The sequence below is a fragment of the Perissodus microlepis genome, chromosome 9, assembly GCF_051167445.1.
Source record: "Perissodus microlepis isolate ML-2025 ecotype Zambia chromosome 9, ASM5116744v1, whole genome shotgun sequence".
NCBI classification, from domain to species: Eukaryota; Metazoa; Chordata; class Actinopteri; order Cichliformes; family Cichlidae; genus Perissodus; species Perissodus microlepis.
Genome location: NC_140469.1, coordinates 68685 through 91472, shown reverse-complemented (window position 1 = coordinate 91472; position 22788 = coordinate 68685). Strand labels below are relative to the sequence as shown.

General features: G+C 42.5%; 1 protein-coding gene across 1 annotated transcript in view; it reads left to right on the top strand.

The window, feature by feature from the left end:
- reck (reversion-inducing-cysteine-rich protein with kazal motifs) overlaps positions 1-22788 on the top strand; it is a 69259-nt gene that overhangs the window by 9648 nt on the left and 36823 nt on the right. The window contains exons 2-10 of the mRNA XM_084938708.1: positions 10953-11011; positions 12824-12898; positions 15564-15600; positions 17293-17378; positions 17457-17504; positions 18069-18102; positions 19695-19892; positions 21232-21490; positions 21596-21769. Coding sequence (XP_084794834.1) covers positions 10953-11011; positions 12824-12898; positions 15564-15600; positions 17293-17378; positions 17457-17504; positions 18069-18102; positions 19695-19892; positions 21232-21490; positions 21596-21769 — 970 coding nt within the window. The remainder of the gene's footprint in view (positions 1-10952; positions 11012-12823; positions 12899-15563; positions 15601-17292; positions 17379-17456; positions 17505-18068; positions 18103-19694; positions 19893-21231; positions 21491-21595; positions 21770-22788) is intronic.

Below are 22788 nucleotides of genomic sequence, written 5' to 3'. Positions count from 1 at the left end.
AACATCTGTTAACTATAGCTTCCACTTAACAGAGAGCATTTTGCAGTTCCTGTTCATTAAGACTCTAAGCTTTAACAATCGAATTAAGGAGTTTTTGTCTATTTCCAACTACATAGTTTTTACAGCTCTCATATTCACACTCCTATTCAACACTTTTATTTTAGCTGTAGAAGCAGCAATAGCTGTCTCGATCTCAAGCTGTTCCCTTCTTGCCTTTAACTTACATTTTTCAGTGCCTAAGGCTTTTCTTTGTGTCAAGGATGCTGCATATGCAAGCAGAACAGCACACTCTGCTTCCTCTTTCTGCTGTACAAACAATATGGATGAAATTTGATGAGCAGCTACTAGCTGAGCTTCTTGCAAAACTGAGACCTGATTTCTTTTCAGCTGGTGTAGCTGTCAGTGACACGCTGTCATCTGGGCTCAAATCTTCTTGATGCTGATGTCTTGTTGTGATGATCCGGTTTTCAGCTTCAGTTATAAAGCCACTGAACTGCTCCTCTTTTTGGACTGAACCAAAACATGTGGTCCACATTCTTTCCATCTTCTGGCAACAGCAACAGTACGTCATCGTTTGCACATGTGAATTCTTCATGTAGTTCTGAGAAAACATTTAAATGCTCATCGGGTGGCTGTAGCTCAGGTGGTAGAGCAGGTGGTTCGATTCCTGGCTTCCCCTAGTCTACATGCCAAATATCCTTGGGCATGTAGACTTGGGCAAGATACTAACCCCAAATTGCTCTCCGATGCATCCATTGGAGTATGAATGTGTGTGAATGTTAGCTATAAAGCACTTAGAAAGATATGCTGGTGTGAATGCACAAGTTGTGTGAAGTGCTTTGAGTGCTCAGATGAGTAGAAAAGCGCTATATAAGAACCAGTCCATTTACCATCAACAATGTCATTAGTCCATCAGTTGTATTCATTTTCAAAGTGGACCAAAGCGTGGACCTTTTTGTGTTTATGTGCCTGCCCAGCTGTTCTTCCAGACCCTTCAGGGTTTACCTTTGTGCCCCCTTGTGGCCAGTCACACTACTGCAGCTTGGTTATCTGGAGCTAGAATCTTGCATGCCTTCATCCTTTTACACAGCTTCTAATTTAACAGGTGTTCATGAAAACATGGTCTATGACACAAATGAGCTCATTGGCTCATTTTATTAGAAGCTGAGTAACGTAATGAGGCAGAACACTCAGAAGCAGGATGGTTTTACTTAATGTAGTGGCTTATCTTCTTATAGTTCTCATTTTATCTTATACTTATCTTATAAAAAGGTAATCTCCAACCAGACTGAGAGGGTGACAAAGAACAACTCAAACACGTGGGTTGTATTCAGTGGTTGAGAGGAGGCGGCAGAAACACTCAGGAGGGCAGTCAAAAACTCACGACCACACACTGTTTGTGCTTTAATAAACACACTCTTCACCAGCCTTACAAGGCCCGGTTGAATTGCTGCTGTCTCATCATACGTGAAGCGAGCAGTGTTCATACAGCCCGTAAGGTTACTCTGAGTTAGTGAGGTAAAGATATGAGGTCCATCTCAGTCCATGCGTGGGATTCCACAAAAAGTTGTAAAAACAAAGCGCATGCTGAAAGAGGACATCTCACAGATTGTGAAACTGCATGTTTCGTCACTCTCCAAACACAGTTCACTGAACCAGCAGTTGTACTTCAAGATCAGTTAACCATCAAAAATCGATGTTTTCTGCATAATTCGCTTGCTTATTATGCACCAGTGTACCGTTGTGTACAGTGCTGTCGCCCGCTGTCTATTTTTGTTTGTTTGTTTTTCTTCAAAAATGACCTCTGACAAGAAAGCCTCATTTCTGCTGTTCAGTACCGAAGATGTTGAAACTTTTACAAATGATGCCAAATTGCAAAACTCTTAGCCGTGTCTCTAACGAAACCTCTGTAACGTTGCTCTGCTTATTTCAGCAGCATCAGGTAATCATGTTCGTATGTTGATTCATGGTTTTCTTCAGTTTTTGATCTACTGCAGAACTGACTTTGTAAAGCCAGGCCAGGAAAATCTTCATATTTTTCTGTCTCTTATCTTCAGTTACTTTGACACAAAGGCATCTGCTGTGGTGCTTACACCTTCGATGAAGTCTCACAAGTGTCAGCTTTGCTTTTATACATAGATATGGATATGTACTGATAAATGATCATAATTATAATATTTCTGACTGTCTGAGTCAAAATTGAACCAAATCGGGACCTTGTGAATCCGAATTGAATCAGTTCTAGAAATCAGTGACGAAACCCAGCCCTAGTGATCAGTCCCTTACAGTATGAATCACCTGTTGTTGTCACGCTGTATAAATAAAATTTATTTAAGATGGACAGGTCCCAGCAGGCCAAATGGAGTGCAGCTCTGACAGTGGCTGATTGACAGTAGCTCAATAAGACTTTCAGTTGGTCTAACAGCGATTCTGGCAAACCATCAGTCGACTCAGGAGGGGAAAGCAGTGCTTTACTCACATTGTATGCAGCGGCAGTGGGATGCTGCTGACTTCAACAGAGGATATAAGCAGGCTGTAAAAGGAACGCTTTAAAGATCTCCGCAATCCCACTGCCATACCCTTTGCAATGGAAGCAGAGTCTGGGGATCTCTTGGTTGCATGAGCTGGACGAGGTAGCCAGGGTAAGGAAAGTCTGGGCTTCTCTTCTCAGACTGCTTCCCCTGTGACCTGAAACCAGATAAGTGGTGCAAAATGGATGGATGGATGGATGGATGGATGCATGGATGGATGGATGCATGGATGGATGGATGCATGGATGGATGGATGCATGGATGGATGGATGCATGCATGCATGGATGCATGCATGCATGCATGCATGGATGGATGGATGGATGGATGGATGGATGATGGATGGATGCATGGATGGATGGATGGATGCATGGATGGATGCATGCATGCATGCATGGATGCGTGCATGGATGGATGCATGCATGGATGGATGGATGCATGCATGGATGGATGGATGCATGCATGGATGGATGCATGCATGCATGCATGGATGGATGGATGGATGGATGGATGGATGATGGATGCATGGATGGATGCATGGATGGATGATGGATGGATGGATGGATGGATGGATGGATGGATGGATGGATGGATGCATGCATGGATGGATGGATGGATGGGTGCATGGATGGATGCATGGATGGATGATGCATGCATGGATGCATGCATGGATGCATGCATGGATGGATGCATGCATGGATGAATGGATGGATGGATGGATGGATGGATGGATGGATGATGGATGCATGGATGGATGCATGGATGGATGGATGGATGCATGCATGGATGGATGGATGCATGCATGGATGAATGGATGGATGGATGGATGGATGCATGGATGGGTATTTCACATTAACCTGTCACCTCATCTGCACCTTATCTACAGTGGTTATCATATTTACACATTCGGCTGGTCATAGATAAATTAGCACAGGTGTATTGTTTTGACTGGGTCCATAATGAGCTGAGATTATCCTCGTACTAACAAATTCTCATATTGGACCCACTTGGTGGATTTAAATGTCGTCATGTTTACCGACACAGACATGCTCTGTTCCAAAGCTGAACTTTTAGCCCTTTGATGGTGTTTTTGACAGGAACTCTTGAAAAGGAATCTCTGTCCTTCGGTAGACATCAGTAAACAATGGCATCTGGGCAGTGGATTAAGAGCCATATTAATCACAAAGATTTCTTCCTCCTCTCTGGTGCTCCTCCCCTGGGTGTTGCCCAGGATGCTTTAGTTTATAGACATTTGTCAAGTAGAAATATTGTTGTTCTAACATTTCACCCTCTGCTTGTGCCTGTACTTGTTATGTCATTTCCTGATCCACACACACATGATACACTCAAAAAACAATGTATTAGACATTACTCATTACTTTAATTAATAGTAATGCAGTAGGTTATTTAATTACTTACTTGAAAAAGTAATTTGTTACACTACTCAACGCATTACTTTGATTTTACTTAAGATTTTAAACTTTAGGGATGTAAAAACATTTACTGGTATAAATGGATGCTACAGATACAGCTACTTTGAAATGACAGACTCACCCCGTCCGCTGCCCTCCTGTCATACTGACTTTGTTATTTTCTCTGTAGACAGTGTGTACATATTAAGGGTGTAAAACGATTGCAGTGTGAACTCGTGCTTTTAGATATAGAAATTGTAGTCAGAGAGAACGCGAGAGAAAGCGAGAGAGAGAGCTAGAGACAGGAATGATTTCAGCTGGATTTTTATTCTTATTTCCACATATAAGGAGACATATTTGGACTTACATGTGTGCAAACATTGTGAGTTATGAAGTTTAACATATGTAGATACTTACACCCTCTGAGTGACGATTACAGTAATGCAGATGTTCAAACCCAAACAAACTAACTTTGTCTCACTGAGAAAACAAACTGAAAACCTGCAGATGAAGAAATTAACCTACAGGCAGAACTGCAGTAGCACTTTCAGTAAATCTATGACATTTTGCAAACATCTGTACATTTTGTTCACAATATTCTTGGGAACATTAATGAAATAACAGTATATACCTGTTTCACATTTTCACTGCCTAACATCTACTCCTACTAGCAGCGAGTGAGAGATGAGATCAAATGAGTATTATTTAGTATGATGAATTAATACTGAGCCAGCTGAATTTAGCTTTCTGGGGGGTCCCTTCATAACAGTCCCAGGTTCTCGTGTTGCCTACCCTGGTTTGGAATGATTATTACTAACACAGGCATGGTGCTAAGAACAAAACAGGCCCGTGTGCATGTTCAAACATTTTGTATACACCTTTGTTTTTGTGCAGAATAAGAAAGTTGAATGAATAAATTCATCCAATTCTGTTGTTCGAGGAGGCAGACGTTTTCTCCAAGCTAATCTAGAAGTACATTTCTATATTGAGTAATACACAAACCATTTTTTAAATTCCAGCTCATGAGGATATTTTTTTTTCCAATGCATTGGGCAGGAAGGAATATGATGTATTTGCTTCCATGTGTGGGCTGCAGCAAACAAAATCATGTGGAAAGGTTTTCACGTATCCTCTGCCAGAACCTCTGCACAGGCATACGGGACCACATAGCATGCATGTACTTCTCAGTGGAAATGCCTGTGCATATGTTTGACTCTGCGTGCCTCACATCCTTTCTTCTGTGTAGTGTGCTCTATGGACAGTTTTGTATTGTATGAGTTGTAAGTTTAGGCTTTTAGTCATTTTGAAGATGTTTAAGCCTCTTTGTGTCCAAAAGTTTTGATCTGGATTGATGGAAAAGATCTCGCTACCACTTTGTGGTTGGGAGGAAGATTGAATCATCATTTTTATTAATAACGTATACATTTGTTGTAACAATTACCCAAGTAGGTATTTCTAAGTTGAATTGACTGGGGTTAAATCCAGCTGATCACAGGCTGTGCACAGAAAACCTGCTGGATAGAAATGACTGTGAGTTGTGATTCTTTCCCCACACTGAGACACCATAATAAGACACTTTGTAAGCCATATAGGACAACTTTCTGTGGTAAAAACAAACTTTTACGCTTCATATTTCAATTATACGAACTTTAGATTATAATCATATCACAGTTAGTCGACTAAAACTCAAACTTAAAGAATTTAGATGCCTGAAGTAGTCAGATGTAAAAGTATTTGGACAAACAAACGTTTGTAATTTTAAATCAAAAGTGTTGCTATAACACACGCACACACACACACACAGACATGCACAGCTTGGTCTTCATGCAGATCTCACACCTCGTGCTCCTCTATCCCATATCTGTGGCATTTACGTATTATTTGGCTGCAGCACTTGCTTCAGTACTTGCTAGAGCAGGTCACCTACTAACTTGAAGGCTGGTGGTTTGATCCCAGTCTGCTCCAGTCTGCATGCCTGGATTGCTGGTGTGAATGGGTGAATGTGCAAGTTGTGTAAAGCACTTTGAGAAAAGCACTATATAAGAACCAGTCCATTTACTTGGAGAGTTCAGGTTTCAAAAACCTGTTTCAGGCTTTATTGTTAGTTTTAATGAAGGTTTTTGACTTTGTTTTTATTTTTTGTAATTCATATTTACAGAGCTTGTGTGCGATACTGTGATCTTAGTTGGTGTGAGGGAGAATTGTGTTTTAGCCATATTACAGTCCCAATGATTTCACACAGCAGAACAGTCATTCTCTCTGTTTTTGTAAATATTATATTTAGTATTTTTCCTTTATTGGATAGAGACAGCAAAGAGAGAGAAAGAGGGAGACGTGCAGTAAAGGTCATCTTTAGTAGTTACGTATGTATGGAAACAATAGCAGTGTGTTTAAAATAATAATCATAAAATAAATTAGGAAACTTCATGGGAAGAAGATACATTATTGGCTGAAAATCCTTTTTACACAGTTTATTTTAAATGGCAACTATTTTGAGTAAAGACTATAACAAATATAGAATAAATATTAAACAAGGACAAAAGCGATGATAATCATACCTTAGTTTTATATTTGGTTACAACCTGATTTTTTTATTCAATCGGGAATAACATAATAATCTCAAATCAGCTATAAATCTGTGCCTGAGCTGAAGTAGGCACTTTGCCCTTTTCCAGCTGAGGACCATGGCCTCAGACTCTTGTCTTCACACTAGGGTGGAGTCTGCTGCAGTGTGGGTTGGAGGCCCCCACCCGATGAAGCCAACAGAACCACATCATCTGCAGATAAGAGGAGATTCTGTGCAGTTAACTTTCTTTTTCTGAATGAAGTTGATATGCTACAGCAGCGGTCCCCAACCCCCGGGCCTCGGACCGGTACCGGTCCGTGAGTCGTTTGGTACCGGGCCGTGAGAGTTGAGGCTCAGGTGTGAAATGTGTGGTTTTCAGGGTTTTTATCGGTTTTCAGCGTTATTTTGTTATCGTTTTTATCGTTAACTCGGTTTTCCTGGGTCTTTTCACGTGTGTTATGAATAAATCTTCTTTTTTCGGTACAGGTACTAGTTTTATTTTGTTGTATTTATCCGCGACACCTTAAAGGCCGGTCCGTGAAAATATTGTCGGGCATAAATCGGTCAGTGGCGCAAAAAAGGTTGGGGACCGCTGTGCTACAGTGTATTTTATTCCAACTGCTATTGAAGTGAACAGTGTGGCTCTGTGGAGGACTCTGGTTCCTGTGTGGATGCTAAGCTCAAATTGGGCCACCGCTTAACAGCCAGCCATCAGCCCTTCCCAGTCCCTCCAGTTATTACATCACCTGCCATTGTTTGCAAAATCTGTGTGTGTGTGTGAACAAGAGTTTATTTGTTCTGAGGTCATTAGGCCAAACTGTGGATGTAGCTTTAGAAATACTGAGAGGACGTATAACATCAAATGTACAAATTCAAAGAGAGAAACAGTTGCTGTTCAGTAAACCTAAAGGACACTTCATCATTTCAGGACAGCCACATAAATCACACTTTACCATGAAGGTTGCAATTTTTAGGTTACAGCGCAGGTTTGAACTTTACTCAGCAGGCTCTCCACATCACAAACTCACAGCACACATCTCCTCTTTAGACACAAGTGTAAAAGACCCCCACACATAAAGCTACAGATCATTTGTTTCAAGTCTGTCGGCACACTCACTTTCTTTCACATCTCATCATGCCTGCCAACAGTGGTCATTAAGGAGGGCGCAACAAAAGGAAGCTACTGGCTGGTGCAGGAGTGTAAGCGGATTGGAAGACCAAACAAGGCCATGGATACAACAGAATGTACTTCTCATCATGTTTTAAACACATGCAGTGTGTAGCGTCACACACAGACTGTGATGAATGCAGTGTCAGTACCCCCCGGTTACTACAGGGAGTGCAGAATTATTAGGCAAGTTGTATTTTTGAGGAATAATTTTATTATTGAACAACAACCATGTTCTCAATGAACCCAAAAAACTCATTAATATCAAAGCTGAATGTTTGTGGAAGTAGTTTTTAGTTTTAGCTATTTTAGGGGGATATCTGTGTGTGCAGGTGACTATTACTGTGCATAATTATTAGGCAACTTAACAAAAAACAAATATATACCCATTTCAATTATTTATTTTTACCAGTGAAACCAATATAACATCTCCACATTCACAAATACACATTTGTGACATTCAAAAACAAAACAAAAACAAATCAGCGACCAATATAGCCACCTTTCTTTGCAAGGACACTCAAAAGCCTGCCATCCATGGATTCTGTCAGTGTATTGATCTGTTCACCATCAACATTGCGTGCAGCAGCAACCACAGCCTCCCAGACACTGTTCAGAGAGGTGTACTGTTTTCCCTCCTTGTAAATCTCACATTTGATGATGGACCACAGGTTCTCAATGGGGTTCAGATCAGGTGAACAAGGAGGCCATGTCATTAGTTTTTCTTCTTTTATACCCTTTCTTGCCAGCCACGCTGTGGAGTACTTGGACGCGTGTGATGGAGCATTGTCCTGCATGAAAATCATGTTTTTCTTGAAGGATGCAGACTTCTTCCTGTACCACTGCTTGAAGAAGGTGTCTTCCAGAAACTGGCAGTAGGACTGGGAGTTGAGCTTGACTCCATCCTCAACCCGAAAAGGCCCCACAAGCTCATCTTTGATGATACCAGCCCAAACCAGTACTCCACCTCCACCTTGCTGGCGTCTGAGTCGGACTGGAGCTCTCTGCCCTTTACCAATCCAGCCACGGGCCCATCCATCTGGCCCATCAAGACTCACTCTCATTTCATCAGTCCATAAAACCTTAGAAAAACCAGTCTTGAGATATTTCTTGGCCCAGTCTTGACGTTTCAGCTTGTGTGTCTTGTTCAGTGGTGGTCGTCTTTCAGCCTTTCTTACCTTGGCCATGTCTCTGAGTATTGCACACCTTGTGCTTTTGGGCACTCCAGTGATGTTGCAGCTCTGAAATATGGCCAAACTGGTGGCAAGTGGCATCTTGGCAGCTGCACGCTTGACTTTTCTCAGTTCATGGGCAGTTATTTTGCGCCTTGGTTTTTCCACACGCTTCTTGCGACCCTGTTGACTATTTTGAATGAAACGCTTGATTGTTCGATGATCACGCTTCAGAAGCTTTGCAATTTTGAGACTGCTGCATCCCTCTGCAAGATATCTCACTATTTTTGACTTTTCTGAGCCTGTCAAGTCCTTCTTTTGACCCATTTTGCCAAAGGAAAGGAAGTTGCCTAATAATTATGCACACCTGATATAGGGTGTTGATGTCATTAGACCACACCCCTTCTCATTACAGAGATGCACATCACCTAATATGCTTAATTGGTAGTAGGCTTTCCAGCCTATACAGCTTGGAGTAAGACAACATGCATGAAGAGGATGAAGTGGACAAAATACTCATTTGCCTAATAATTCTGCACTCCCTGTATAGTTCAGCTGTGAGGCAAGTAGTTATTCTAGTATTTAACTGAGTGATACACATGAAAGCTTTCAGCCATGTGTGTAGACAAGATGGGTTTGTTTTTTACACAGCACTGGAAATAATGTTATTGCTCATTTTCTCACTTTCAGTGTCATGTTTGGCACGTTGAAGTCTGTAAAAGAAATGAAATGATTTGAATAATATGCCGTGGCCTTCATGTACGTCAGATCTCATCTGAACTGAGCACCTGCACAAACACACTGCACTAACTCATGTAATCCCAACTCTTTCAGGCAAAAGTATTTTTGGACAAGATACTGAAACATAAATTGCTCCCAGTGAGTTCATCTGTTTATAATAATGGATTGGATTTCTATAGCGCTTTTCAAGGCACCCAAAGCGCTTTACAATGCCACTATTCATTCACACACTGGTGGAGGCAAGCTACGGTTGTAGCCACAGCTGCCCTGGGGCAGACTGACAGAGGCGAGGCTGCCATATCGCGCCATCGGCCCCTCTGGCCATCACCAGTAGGCGGTAGGGTAAAGTGTCTTGCCCAAGGACACAACGACCAGGACAGAGAGCCCGGGGATCGAACCGGCGACCTTCCGGTTACAGATACGCTTCCCAACCCCCTGAGCCCTCATGTCGCCCCAACCCCTCCAAACTATGGTCGTGTTTGGTAGTTTGTAGGGGTTGAAGTGGGCATGAAACAGATACTATGTTAAAGCTAACATGTGTAACACTGTGGTTGAAGCAGGATTTAGGAAATAAGTACTGCAGTTTTTCGATCATGTGTAACAGCATCTTGTGCAGAATGTGACGTCTCTGGGTTGATTTGTTGGTTGTTGCTAATAGCTTTGTGTTAGCTAGTGACAGAACGTTAAGTGAGTGGAAAACAAGGAAACAAAAACACAGTCTATGGGGGGGAGGGTCACCTCTGTACTTGCCCTGGCTGCAACAATGACTTTTCCACTGAGCTATTTTCATGCTTTCTCTTAAGCAGTAAGTCATTCTGTATTATTGGCTATCTGCACCATTGTTCAAATTCAGGACTCTTTGTCAAAGTAGGTCAGTTTTTGTTTTTTGAGTTTGTTTTCTTTGCTTTTGCGTTTTGTTGTTTTAACAGTCCAAGTGCTTCTTTAACTTGCTTGGCTCCATCGTAGCATTAAGAAATTGTACTGACAAAGACCTCACTGGGGCTAGGTGCTGTTGGCATCCCAGTTCAAGCTATCAGGCAGGTAACTCTCACAAGTGCTGTCAGTTTATCTTCTTAGGTTGGTGGTTTGTGTAATCATCTGTTCTCCCTGTTACCTGCTCAGTGTCATTCTAAGGCTTTAATATATCACACTCTCATAAATCCTGACATCCAGTAACTATGCTAACTAACTTGGCTCAACTGGCATTACCCCAGTACAGTTGGAAAAATAATGCCATAAAATCCCTGGATTTGCCTCCAGCCACAGCAGTGTGACTTGACATCATGTGAGAGCCGTAGCTCTGAGTAAACCAAACACTGACGACGATGCTCTAACTGACTCTAACTTGATGCTTCTGTCTGCAGATCCCTCCTGTTGCCACCATGCTGCCGAATTCTCACCTTGCAGAGAAGCTTGTGGCCAGGTATGAACATACACATCCACAAACACATAGATGCTTGTTTCATAGCTGTGTCCATTTATGTATTTGCCCTCAGAGAGCCTCCAATGAGAGGTTTTCAACCAAGTAAATGTGCTACCTGCAGTCCTCCAAAACCCCAACAGCATGTAGCTCAGCTGGGCGTAGGTCAAATGCTGATTGGCTTACAAATGGCCCAGACCAGGTAAAGGATTATCATGCCCCTCCCAGACAGCACCAGTTGGACCACACACTTTGGACACTGCCTCCATTTGGCAAGAGATGCTCTCTGCAGTTAGACGGGCTATCATTTGCTCCCTAAGGTCCTCTAACGCACTACCAACAAGCCTTACTCAGATCAAATCAGATTGTGTCTTAGGTCTTTGAAGTTCAAAATATCAACTTCAGTCTCAACTGTTTTTAACTGACAGAAGGTGACACTTGCTCGCTCTCCATCCTCATGTCAGTGAAAGAGGAGTAAAGGAAATGTGAAAGAGGCTTTTGCATCAGAGCAAAAAGCAGCTGAGTGTTACAGTTTTATTGCTGCTTTCGCACTTTAAGTAGGTGCTGGGGAAATTGTGGGTGAGGGGTGAGAAGGGGGTGATGGTTTCAAGAGAAATGCCGAGTAGACCTTACTGTGATCTTATTGACCAGCAAGTGAAAGTTGAAAACCAGTAAAGAAAAAGCTCAGAAAATGCTGAAATAAAGTGTTGAAAGATGCAGAAAAAGGGGAAGTAGTCTTTGGAAGGGTTAGTATTAGTTTTTGTTTTTAAGTCTGTGAAGGTTCTCAGTCATCCAGGTCATCGTAGTCAAAGGAGCTTGCAAAGAAAAGTGTCTGGACTTCTTTAAGTTGCTTGAAGACGTTTCACCTCTCATCCGAGAAGCTTCTTCAGTTCTAAGGTCAAATGGTGGGGAGTCCCAGATTGGGACTGATTGGGACTCACACCCAGTTTCACACCTTGGCTCATGTGATTACAGGATCATCAGGGGGTCCTTTTGTCCCTCTGTGGGGGGAAACTCCCACTAGGTTTAAATCTGGGACTCTCCACCATTTGACCTTAGAACTGACGAAGCTTCTCGGATGAGAGGTGAAACGTCTTCAAGCAACTTAAAGAAGTCCAGACGCTTTTCTTTGCCAGCTCCTTTGACTTTTTGTTTTTAAGTAAAACTTTTTTACATTCAAAGATTTCAGAAAATATAAATTTAACTATTGACTTTCAGTCACAGTATCTCCAAAACACCAAGCACTGCTCTGACAGAGACGCTCTGCTGAGATCACCTAGTGGTGAGCCTCGTCCCACCCAGACTGGTTTGAGGCAGAACAAACCATGTACCAGCTTTAATTCAATTTTATTTATACAGCACCAAAACACAACAAGAGTATCCTCAATGTGCTTTGTATTGTAAGGTAGACCCTACAATAATACATACAGAGCAAAACCCAACAATCATATGACCCCCTATGAGCAAGCACTTTGGTGACAGTGGGAAGGAAAAACTCCCTTTTAACAGGAAGAAACCTCCGGCAGAACCAGGCTCAGGGAGGGGCGGGGCCATCTGCTGCGAGAGCAGGAAGACAGGATAAAGACATGCTGTGGAAGAGAGACAGAGATTAATAACAGATATGATTCAATGCAGAGAGGTCTATTAACACATAGTGAGTAAAGAAGAAACACCCAGTGCATCATGGGAATCCCCGGCAGCCTACAACTATTGCAGCATAACTAAGGGAGGATTCAGGGTCACCTGGTCCAGCTGATCCAGATTTACGGTGTAGATTGTGTTATATAAAGTCATGATTTTTGCTTTTTCCTGCAGCTCACCACTATAAAGAGTGAGTCGCGTCTGAAGCATCTCCTGCAGAGGTTACCTGGTTACTGTCCAGAGTCTATGGTGAGTCCATTTCACATACTGCAGCTACACGTACACTAACCAACAAGATGGTTTCTATTGGAAGCCTTGTCTCATGATTGTGTTGTGTTGTGTCATAAGGTTTGATTGTATAACGCTTAGAAAATGTTGTGAATAAAACTTTTTATTAGCCTGACAGAGTAACTCCTATATATTTTGGCTCTAATATGCACAATTTCTGCAGAAGACTCATATCAGCATCTCTGCAATATAACTGACACATGGACATGAGTTTGTGTGGATGCATGTTGGAGTGTGTGGGCAGGGTTCGCTCAGGTACAGTTGGCCCTGAAGTTAATGAGAAGCCAGTACAACAGAATTTACAGGATGCAGGAGCGTACTTAGAAGATCTAGGGCCAGAGCTACTGCACGTGAGCCCAGTCCCCAAATAGTACTGATCGGTGTGGTTAGTTTTTGGGATCATTTACAACATTTGCATTGTTTTCAGTTCATTTTTCTACCAAGAGCTGTGCAATTTAGCTCAAACTAATAGATGATGTTCAGCTGCAACACAAGGAGCTGTTGTTAATTACAGTAAGAAAAACAAATAACTAGTACACATGTACGTTAAATTTAGGCCTACGCAGGCAGTCTTGCCAGGAGTCATTATAATGCAAACAGGCTCCAGTAACAACAGGCTCTGATGTAGAACTATAGCCCATGTTCTCTAGCATTCTTGTATTTCGACGACTTGCGAAGGAATAAAACTTTGAGGACTAAAACAAACCATGAACTACTCACTGACAAAGGTTTATTTTTATACTCTGCAACCGACGCTGTTGCTACAAAAGTTTCTTCTGCTGGATCTGTTTGCTAAAAACAAAATGGATTTGCAGACTTTGTGAGGGAGTCCATACTCCTGAGCTGTAAACAGCTGGGAGGGCTGGTGGGCGGGGCAGCGTGGACAGCCAGGTTAATGCGACTCAAGAACAAGATGATGAAGGACTTTGAAATTCATACCATAGATGCATCTGTGAAAAATAGTAGTATTTCAGTATTGTCACCATATGTGTGGCGATTTCACTGACATGTTGTGACACTGGGACACTGGGAGGCAGGTTCAGTTTGATGGTGTTTCACATGTAATTTGACTTTCCTCGTCTTGGTCTCCCTGAGAGGTTTCAGCTAATGCCCAACGCTGTCCTCATCATCTCATATACATGTTATCCTACCCTTATCCTTTCTTATGTTGCTGTGTGAATCCTCTGGATCTTTACATAGTTACTCATTAAAATAACTCACTGTTAGATGATTGCTGGGCCGGCAGCTCAAACAAACAGCTTGACCAGCTGGCATTCTCACCGTACCTTTGACCACTGAGTCTAAAGCTGCCCTCTGCCCTTTCAGTTAATAAACTGTGGAAATCTCTGAGAGCTTTGCTTCTTTTTTCTTTTGCACAACTAAATTAGATTATTCACCGTCTCATGTATGCTTTCACACCATCCCAAAGGATACCAGGGGACAGGTGATGTGTGGTAGAGTTCCTGTCATTCTGCACTGATGCCTTTGATAATGCCAGAGCTGCAGGAGCTACTGCTGATATCTGTGTAAGTCAGATTGATTGGTGAAGAAACAGATCAGTGTACGATCAAAAAAAGCGTCCTTGGGGACGTTTGTCTGTATGTTCTCCATGTGTCTGTCAGACCAGGCTCCTCTAGGTGCTTATTTGAGACATTTCTAAGGTGGGTTGTCTGTGCGTGTGCGTGCATCCAGGTGAGATCCACTCCAGTGTGAGTCATGTGACAAAATGATGACTGCGTATGTCCAGAAGAGAAACATGGATACTTTCAGTGGACCTGTTTTCATATTCAATCTCCTTTCTAAGTCTTTGTGACTGTTGACTGTTGTATAATGAACTTCCCTGTGTGCTAGTACTGATACGTGAGGAGTGAAACACTTTGTGTCAGGCTTTCCAAAGACCTGAAACTCTCTCTGGGTCTGTGGTTGATTAACAAGCTGTGATGGATGATTGCTGCTGTTCCTCTCTGTGAAACAGAGCTTCAGTGTAAAAACAGATCACAGTGGCTGCTGGGTGGGAGGAGGGAGCGTTCCCTTGTAGTGACAAATGTATTCGCTGTACAATTTAAAATAAAATGAAAAAATAAAAAAGGTTGCTGCTGCTGTTCATGGAAACGTTATCAAAAAGGAGAAAAGTGGACACAGAGTGTCGAGTAGTTCAAGAAGAACAGAGCAGCTCCTGTTTATCCACCTGTGTGTTTGGTGTGTTCACGTTTCAGTGCTCAAGGAATAAAATATTCATCAGCGCTATGAGACAATCCTGGTGAACAGTACAAGAACGGGTAAGCACAGCTGACTACAGAGAAGATAAATGAGGGGTTGGTAGGTTTGAGGAAACAACAGTCTCTTTTTACTCAGCAGTGAAAGCTGGTTACCTTGTTGAAGTGAAATAACCCGAGTTTTCAAAGCCAAACTTTGAACCCGGTGAGTAATTATAAAGTTACCAAAGTTCGTGCTATCTTCTCCCAAACATTGAAGTGGAATTGCAAAATTGCTTTTTTTAACAAACCCACGGTGTGTGAGAAAAACAGAGCTACATATCTGATAATTATGCTACCTGAATTATAAAAGCTGTTATTAAGGATTTTTGTTAATAACCTCTGACATTAACCATTTTTATGTCTTATAGAATGAACTTTGGATGTGCATCAATTCTACACTTCCAGGTAAGCAGGTGAAACCACGACATCCTGATTCTGATCTGCTGTTGTATTTAACGACCAACCAATCTGCAAAATAAAATCTGTCTGCAAACTGTTGCACAGGCATCTATTGGTGCAGCACATGTCACATTCAGTGGAGGGACTCAAGTGCAGAGCAGAGTCCAATACAAGGAATGACATTTATTTACACAATCACCAAGTGCAGATACAGTGGGGGGATTGCAGGGTTCCAAGGGTCCAAGGGAAAAATCCGGGAAGGGAATCTCATTCACACTTGCTCTCCACACGTTCACACGGTGGGTAGGTCACGGGTCCAACTATACACGGGGAAACGTCGGTTACTCAGAGGCAAAAACACACAAGAGATTCACAGAGCTAGAGATTCACTAACGTGTCTCGCACAATCATCCAGCAATGAGACTGTCTGTGTCCCGGCCTTAAATGTCCAACACATAATTGCAGCCTGATAAAGAGAAGGTATGTGAGCCAAGGGCGGGAGCCCGCAATGAGCTCCGCCCTGGCGGGGAGGTGAGAGGAGAAAGTAAACAGAAACACACGTGGCCTTGTGGAGCCGGCCGGGCAGACACGGGGACAGCACATGTAAATGTACAGTACATACTGTTTATAGAGGAACGTGAGCATTGATGAGAGATGATAGCAGTGTCAGGTTGTGTACTTCATGTTCTTAACAGCATGGCTTTGTAGCAGTCGGCAGTTTAGCACCAACTGAAAACATTTGGTTGTTGTGGAATCACAGGTGTCTAAAATGTCTCCCTGGGTGTTTTCTGATGTGACGCTGTTGAGGGCTGTGTCTACCTCGGGCTATGCAGCACAGTGGCGAGACCGCTGCTGCCTCACAGCGAGAACGTGTTGGGTTTGAATCAGGCCGGGGTCTTTCTGTGTGGAGTTTGCATGCTCTCCCTGTGTTTGTGTGGGTTGTCTCTGGGTGACTTCCTCCCACAGTCCAAAGACATGCAGTTAGTGGGGTTAGAGTCACTGGTGGTTCTAAATGCCCACAGGTGTGAATGTGAGTGTGAATGGTTGTCTGTCTCTGGGTGTTAGCCCTGCGTCAGGCTGGAGACGTGTCCTCCACCCTGCCTCTCGCTCTATGTTAGCTGGGACAGGCTTCAGCTCACCGATGACCCTGACAAACATCAGCAGAAGAGGATGGATGCATGAAGGAATCAAAAAAACCTTCCTCGAGTCCTCTCAGAGTGAGACATCGTCCATCATTGATGTTCACTGATTTCCAGCAACATTCATGGATTTACTCTTAAGCTGGTCCTGCAGGTGTGTCCGTACACGTGCACGATGGTGGCTGGACAGATGGGGAGAGGACTTTCCACCCACCCCGGACACGTGGAGATAGTGAAGTTCACTCTGCAAAGATCAAAATATACAGCATGAGAAGCACAGACAGTGACTACAGTGAACACCTTTGTTTTCAGACATGTGACAACAGAGCCTACTGCAGGCAGTGAACACGCTCGCTCTGCTTCACCATAAAACCACCTCCATGGTGTTATCGCTGCTCTAGTTTGAATATGAAAATCTCAGAATAAGTAAATATGAATCTGTTTTCATAATTCACAGTAACAGTAAATAAATCAGTGTCAGAAAGTGTGATAGTTAAAAGCCATAGAAAGAAATCCACGTGGCAAAGAGCTGATTCTCTGGTGTATGATTTGCTTCCAGGAGTATCGAGGAAATCAGAAGGCTGGGTGGGGCTGGGCTGCTGTGAACTGGCCATCACGACAGAGTGTCGCAAGGAATGCAAACAGGTGAGATGCTGTGAAGAGTCCATCCTGGAGTGTGAGCTGCTGTCCCCAACACTGATCTGATTTCTTTTCCCCATGTAGGCATCTTCAAAAAATGATATAACAAAAGTATGCAAGAAAACCACAGAGGTAAGTCCAACAGCTTCAGAGAGGTAAGATTATTTTGTAGTGGCACACTGTCAGACACAGATGAAGTTCTTAGCTCTGTGAGGTTGTTTCTGTGTCACTCACAGATGGATTGTTGCTGTTATGCTTACATCGCTTATTGAAGCTAGCTGTCAGACTGTAAATGTCCTCGTGTTTGTTTCTGTCTCTTCCTCCTTCGACTGCTCCCTTTACAGATTTACAAGAGTATCAATGTGTCGATGAAAATGTGTACGCTTACATGGAAGTTACTAATGTTTCCACACTGTTGTTGTTATTATTATTATTCCTTCAAGTGTTTTCTTGGTCAGAATCACAGTTTCCTCACGTCTGTTCCAATGTTTGAATGAAATGTAATCAATCACTAAAGCACAAATATAGGTTTTTTTAGTCAAGGGTCAAAGGTCATTCAGTGGTGGAGCAGTCGTGTGGTGGGACGTGGAATCAGAACAAAGAGTGGTTCAGAGACTTGAATCCAGTAACATGTTTCTGCTGCAGTAGTGTGGTCTCTGTGAGCAGTGTCACCACAGCTTCTTGTTCTCATTCTAGAACTCGCTCTACAGCTGCATCACCAAAAATGAAAGTAAGTCTTACTCATTCACTCACTTCCTGCCACATTTAGTGTTTTTGTCTCCATCCTTGGTTTGTCATACGTACTATAAATAAACAAATAGCAGAGATTGTAATTTGCCTACCTCATAACTTCCTGTTTAGAGGATATATTATTGTTGTTGTTGTTGTTGTTGTTATATCTGTTTGTTGTGATTCTTTACAGAATAGTTTGAGTGGTATTCATTTTTTGATGTACAGTGCCAGTTTTATTCTTGGTTTTATTTGTTACACTTACATTTTCCACATGGTTAAACAAATTGTAATATTAGACAAAGATAATCCAAGTTAATGCAAAACCCTCATTAAACAATGGTCTATTGTGAAAACAAACCTTCCTTTCACCATTAAAGAGTGGCTGCTCTCTAATGAGGAAGAAATGCAATCGAGCGTTTGTAATAACCAGCAGTGAGTCGTTCATGTTGCTCTGAAGGAATTTTGGCTGCTTTTCTTTGCGGAATTGTTTTCATTCAGTCACAGTGGAGGATTTCCAAGATCATGCCATGTCGATACACAGCAAAAACTCCAGTGTTAAATTAATACTAGAGAGTGTCTGTATGTGTCCACTCCTCTGAGTGTTAAATATAAGTGCTGATTTTCTAACACTGGAAAATAACTCAAAATGTTAGAAATATTCCAGTGTTAGAAAATCAGCACTGCTCAGTGTTAGCCATTGTAAATCTTCAGAACTGTCTAGGTTACTTTTAAACATATAACAGTGTTATATTTAACACTCAGAGGAGTGGACACATATAGACACTCTCTAGTATTAATTTAACACTGGAGTTTTTGCTGTGTAGGGTTTGAGTCCAGTCTGTCACTAAGCCTCTTCAAAACCTGTTTGGTTGGTTGGTTGGTTGTTTGGTTGTTTGTTTGGTTGGTTGGTTGGTTGGTTGGTTGGTGGACCATGCTGCATAACCTTAGGGTGCTTGAGCTTCAGGTCTGGGTTCAGGATATATGGTTCCATCAAAGCAGAGCCCCAGACCATCACACTCCCACCATGTTTGTCTGTTGGTGCTTTGCGTTTATGAAATGCTGTGTTAGTTTCATGCCGATGGATCGGGACTTTACAACACACAGAAGATTTTATCAAAAGTTTTGGGGATCGTCACAATGTTTTTTGGCAAATGTGAGATGAGCCTGTGTGGACTTTTTGGTAAGCAGTGGCTTTTTCCTTGGAACTCCTTGATGCCAGTTTTGCCCAGCGCCTTCCTTAATGCTGAATAATGAACTCTAACCTGAGGCGAGTAAGATCTGCATTTCTTGTTTTTCTCTGTGCTTCTGTGCTCTTGGATGAATTGTCCTGGGTGGCGTCCTCACTGTTCCAGTTTATCTGTGAATCTGAGACAGTGTGACAAATAACAAAGAAAGCACCATCACAATGACAAACTCTTCATTTCTTTGGAAGTCATGGTATTGTTTCCCCGACTGTAACCAACTGGGATTTTGGCAGAGCTTGAAAACCTCAGGCCCACTTGGCACAGTCACTGCATACTTTGATACTCCTAACCTCAGCCAGCTGTTCTTACTGTTTAATCTGTGTGTGCATGTGTGTGTGTCCCTCAGTGGGCTCTACATGCTGCAGCTATGCAGGTCGTCACACCACCTGCAGAGAGTACTGCCAGGCCATCTTCAGGACCGACTCGACCCCCACCGTGTCCCAGATCAGCGCTGTCAAAGACTACTGTCAGACTCACAGTGCTCAGCTGATTCACTGTGTCAACAACTTCACAAAGTCCTACCCCATACACAGCCCTGTGGACAGTAAGTCCATCTGCTTCACACACAACAAAAGGAAGTGCAGCTCAGTGTTCGCTATGAAGAAAGTAAAGTGCTGGATTAGAAACAAACACCATGAGACTCTGCAGATGTCATATGGTGCATATAAAACGATCACTAAGACAGGAAGTTGAGTACAGCTCATCCATGTTTACCACTGACTGAGCTACCATTCACTCCACAGAGGTAATACAGAAACATTTGTTTTTAATAATGTCCAAGGGTAAAAGCAGTTATTAATTCATGCTGAAGAGTCGGCAAGTTGGCAAAAATGATCTTCATCCATAACTTTAAAAACTCAGATGAAAGTTTTTTTTTCCCTCCTGTCCCGTTTGGCTCTTTGCCATCAGAATTATTGTCTAAAGACGAAGAAAGATGCCCAACGGATTTACTTTACCAAATGGACCATCCCGGCCGTATTGGTCCATTTGATTCACCTTTTATTGTTTACTTTATTTTATTTTCACTTTCTACACACGGGACAGACATGACTGGGGGAAAGAAAGGGGAGAAAGAAAGAGGGAAAGAAAAACAGCGGGGAAGAGGGACGGGGATAAAGGGCAAAAAACAACAAAACAAACCGACAAAAAATACATATACACATATCAATCACCTGGATCACCTGTTGAGAAAGAAAAAAGAGAAAACAAGCATAAAAAGAGAGCAATATAATAAACGACATCATCACGATGATCTATGGGAATATAACAGTAAATACTAAATATTGAATATTATTGTGCAGCACGTAAGATCGACAGCGCACAGTGTGCTTTGCATATGCAATTACTCATATGCATATGCAATTACTCAGCACTCACCCAACGTGGAGACAGACATAAATAGACACTGTACACACAATCACACTCCCCAAGCGTACTCTATATCCCAGGTCTACGTACCCTTGCTTGAAAGTTTGTTGAATAAACCTTTTGTTGCACCACGTGACCGTCCTGAACACCGAGCACATGGATGTGTTTACCCCACGGAGCCCTGCTGTGCAGCTCAGTGCTGCAGCCAGGCCTGGTGCAGACGGGATCCCCACGACTGATTTTTGTCTTTGGTTCTGTTGTTCTGTCACTAGTTAGTTAACATGAGTGTATTAACCAACCCACTGTGGGACTGCACTAAACATCTTCCATAAACCCAGCCTCACACACAGAGTGACATCCTGTACATTTGACTGTATATGTTTAGTGTTTCACTTCATTAAACAGACATACAAATATCTGTGGAAACTCTGTGTGTGCAGTTTCGTGACTGTTGTAGTGAGCGTGGGAATTTCAATGGGCGACGTATAAACTCAGTAACGTTGTCTCACATGCAGGTCTGTACTGCTGCGACAGGGCAGCTACCCACTGCCAGATGGCTTGCCGACAAATCCTTCGCACTATGAGCACAGAGCATGAGATTATGGAGGGTTTGATCAAAGAGTGCGGCTCCCAGCCGCTCCCTCAGGAGCCTATGTGGCAGTGCTTTCTGAGCAGTGTCCAGACTCCTTCCATAACTGAAGAGGATAACCTTCCTGCCAAGATGGACTGTGCCAAGCTGCACTGCTGCTCCAAAGCCAACACCTCACTCTGCAGGTATGCCACTTTTAGTTCTTGACATCAGTGAAAGACGGTGTTTGGGTGTCATTTACAGCAAGCAGAGGTGAACTACAGGTTGATTATAAATGTGTTACGCTCCAGGGACATGTGTCTGGAGATCAGCTCTAACTGGGGCAGCCAGACATGGCAAGACTTTGACCAGCTCTGTGAGTACAACCCAGTGGAAACAGAGCTCATCAACTGCCTGGCTGACGTCAGAGAGCCCTGCCAGCTGGGCTGCAAGGACCTCACTTACTGCACCAACTTCAATAACAGGTCAGTCTTCTACTGCTCACCCACTTTAAAATGGCTGTGTTATGGTCACTGCATGTCAGTGACACGTTATCTACATATGTAGGAGGTTCCTCACAGGAGCCTGAATTTGTACTGTGCCAACACAAGCTATGATTTTGTGCCATAGACAAAATCAAAGTGAGGAAATAAAATCTTATTTTTCAGCATATTTGGCATGATGTTCTTAGGCGCAGGTGAATAATTCGTACTCTTCGCCTTAGTATCGTTATTAAACTTTTAATGCATATCTGATTTTGTACTGTTCCCACTGACCACTTCTCATAATGACCTGTGTCTGTTCAGGTGTGACATTGTAGATAAACGTGTGGATCCCCAGATCTGAAGCTTGCACACCATCAACATTAACCTCCTAAGACCCGAACTCTTTCATTTCATGCATTTTTATTTTCCCTTTGCTATTTGGGCTGATTGGGACATGATGAATGTAAAAACAAAGAATTATCTTTTTACCTGATTTTGCTCTACAAGGGCCTGACATCCACATATGAGGACATTCGTTTTAAATTTTGATAGAGAAGTAGCAGAATAACGTCCTCGTAAGTGGATATCAGGCCCTTGTAGAGCAAAATGTAGTATTTTGGTCTAGACAACCCAAAATGTGATGTCCACATTTGAGGACGCCAGGTCCTAGGAGGTGAAAACTGGAAACTTGTTTCATGCATTGTATTGCCATTTTCTGACTTTGATATGTTGTTCCTTTTTTTAGTCACTGTGTTTTGAAGTGTGATTAACAAGTAAGTCAAAAGTTCTGTGACTCCACCTGAAATACCAGAAATAGGTTTTCACTATGGGCTAAATAAACATCAACACACTGACTTAAAGGGAGTCATCTAGAAAAAGCTGATCATGAATAGAGACAAACTGTTCATTGATTTAAAAGTTCACTTCTGCAGCTTGTTGATCACAGCTTGTGTGGTCTGGATGTCCTCATAGGGTACAGTGTAGTGTAAAGGTGTATCTGTGGGATGGGACACAGTATT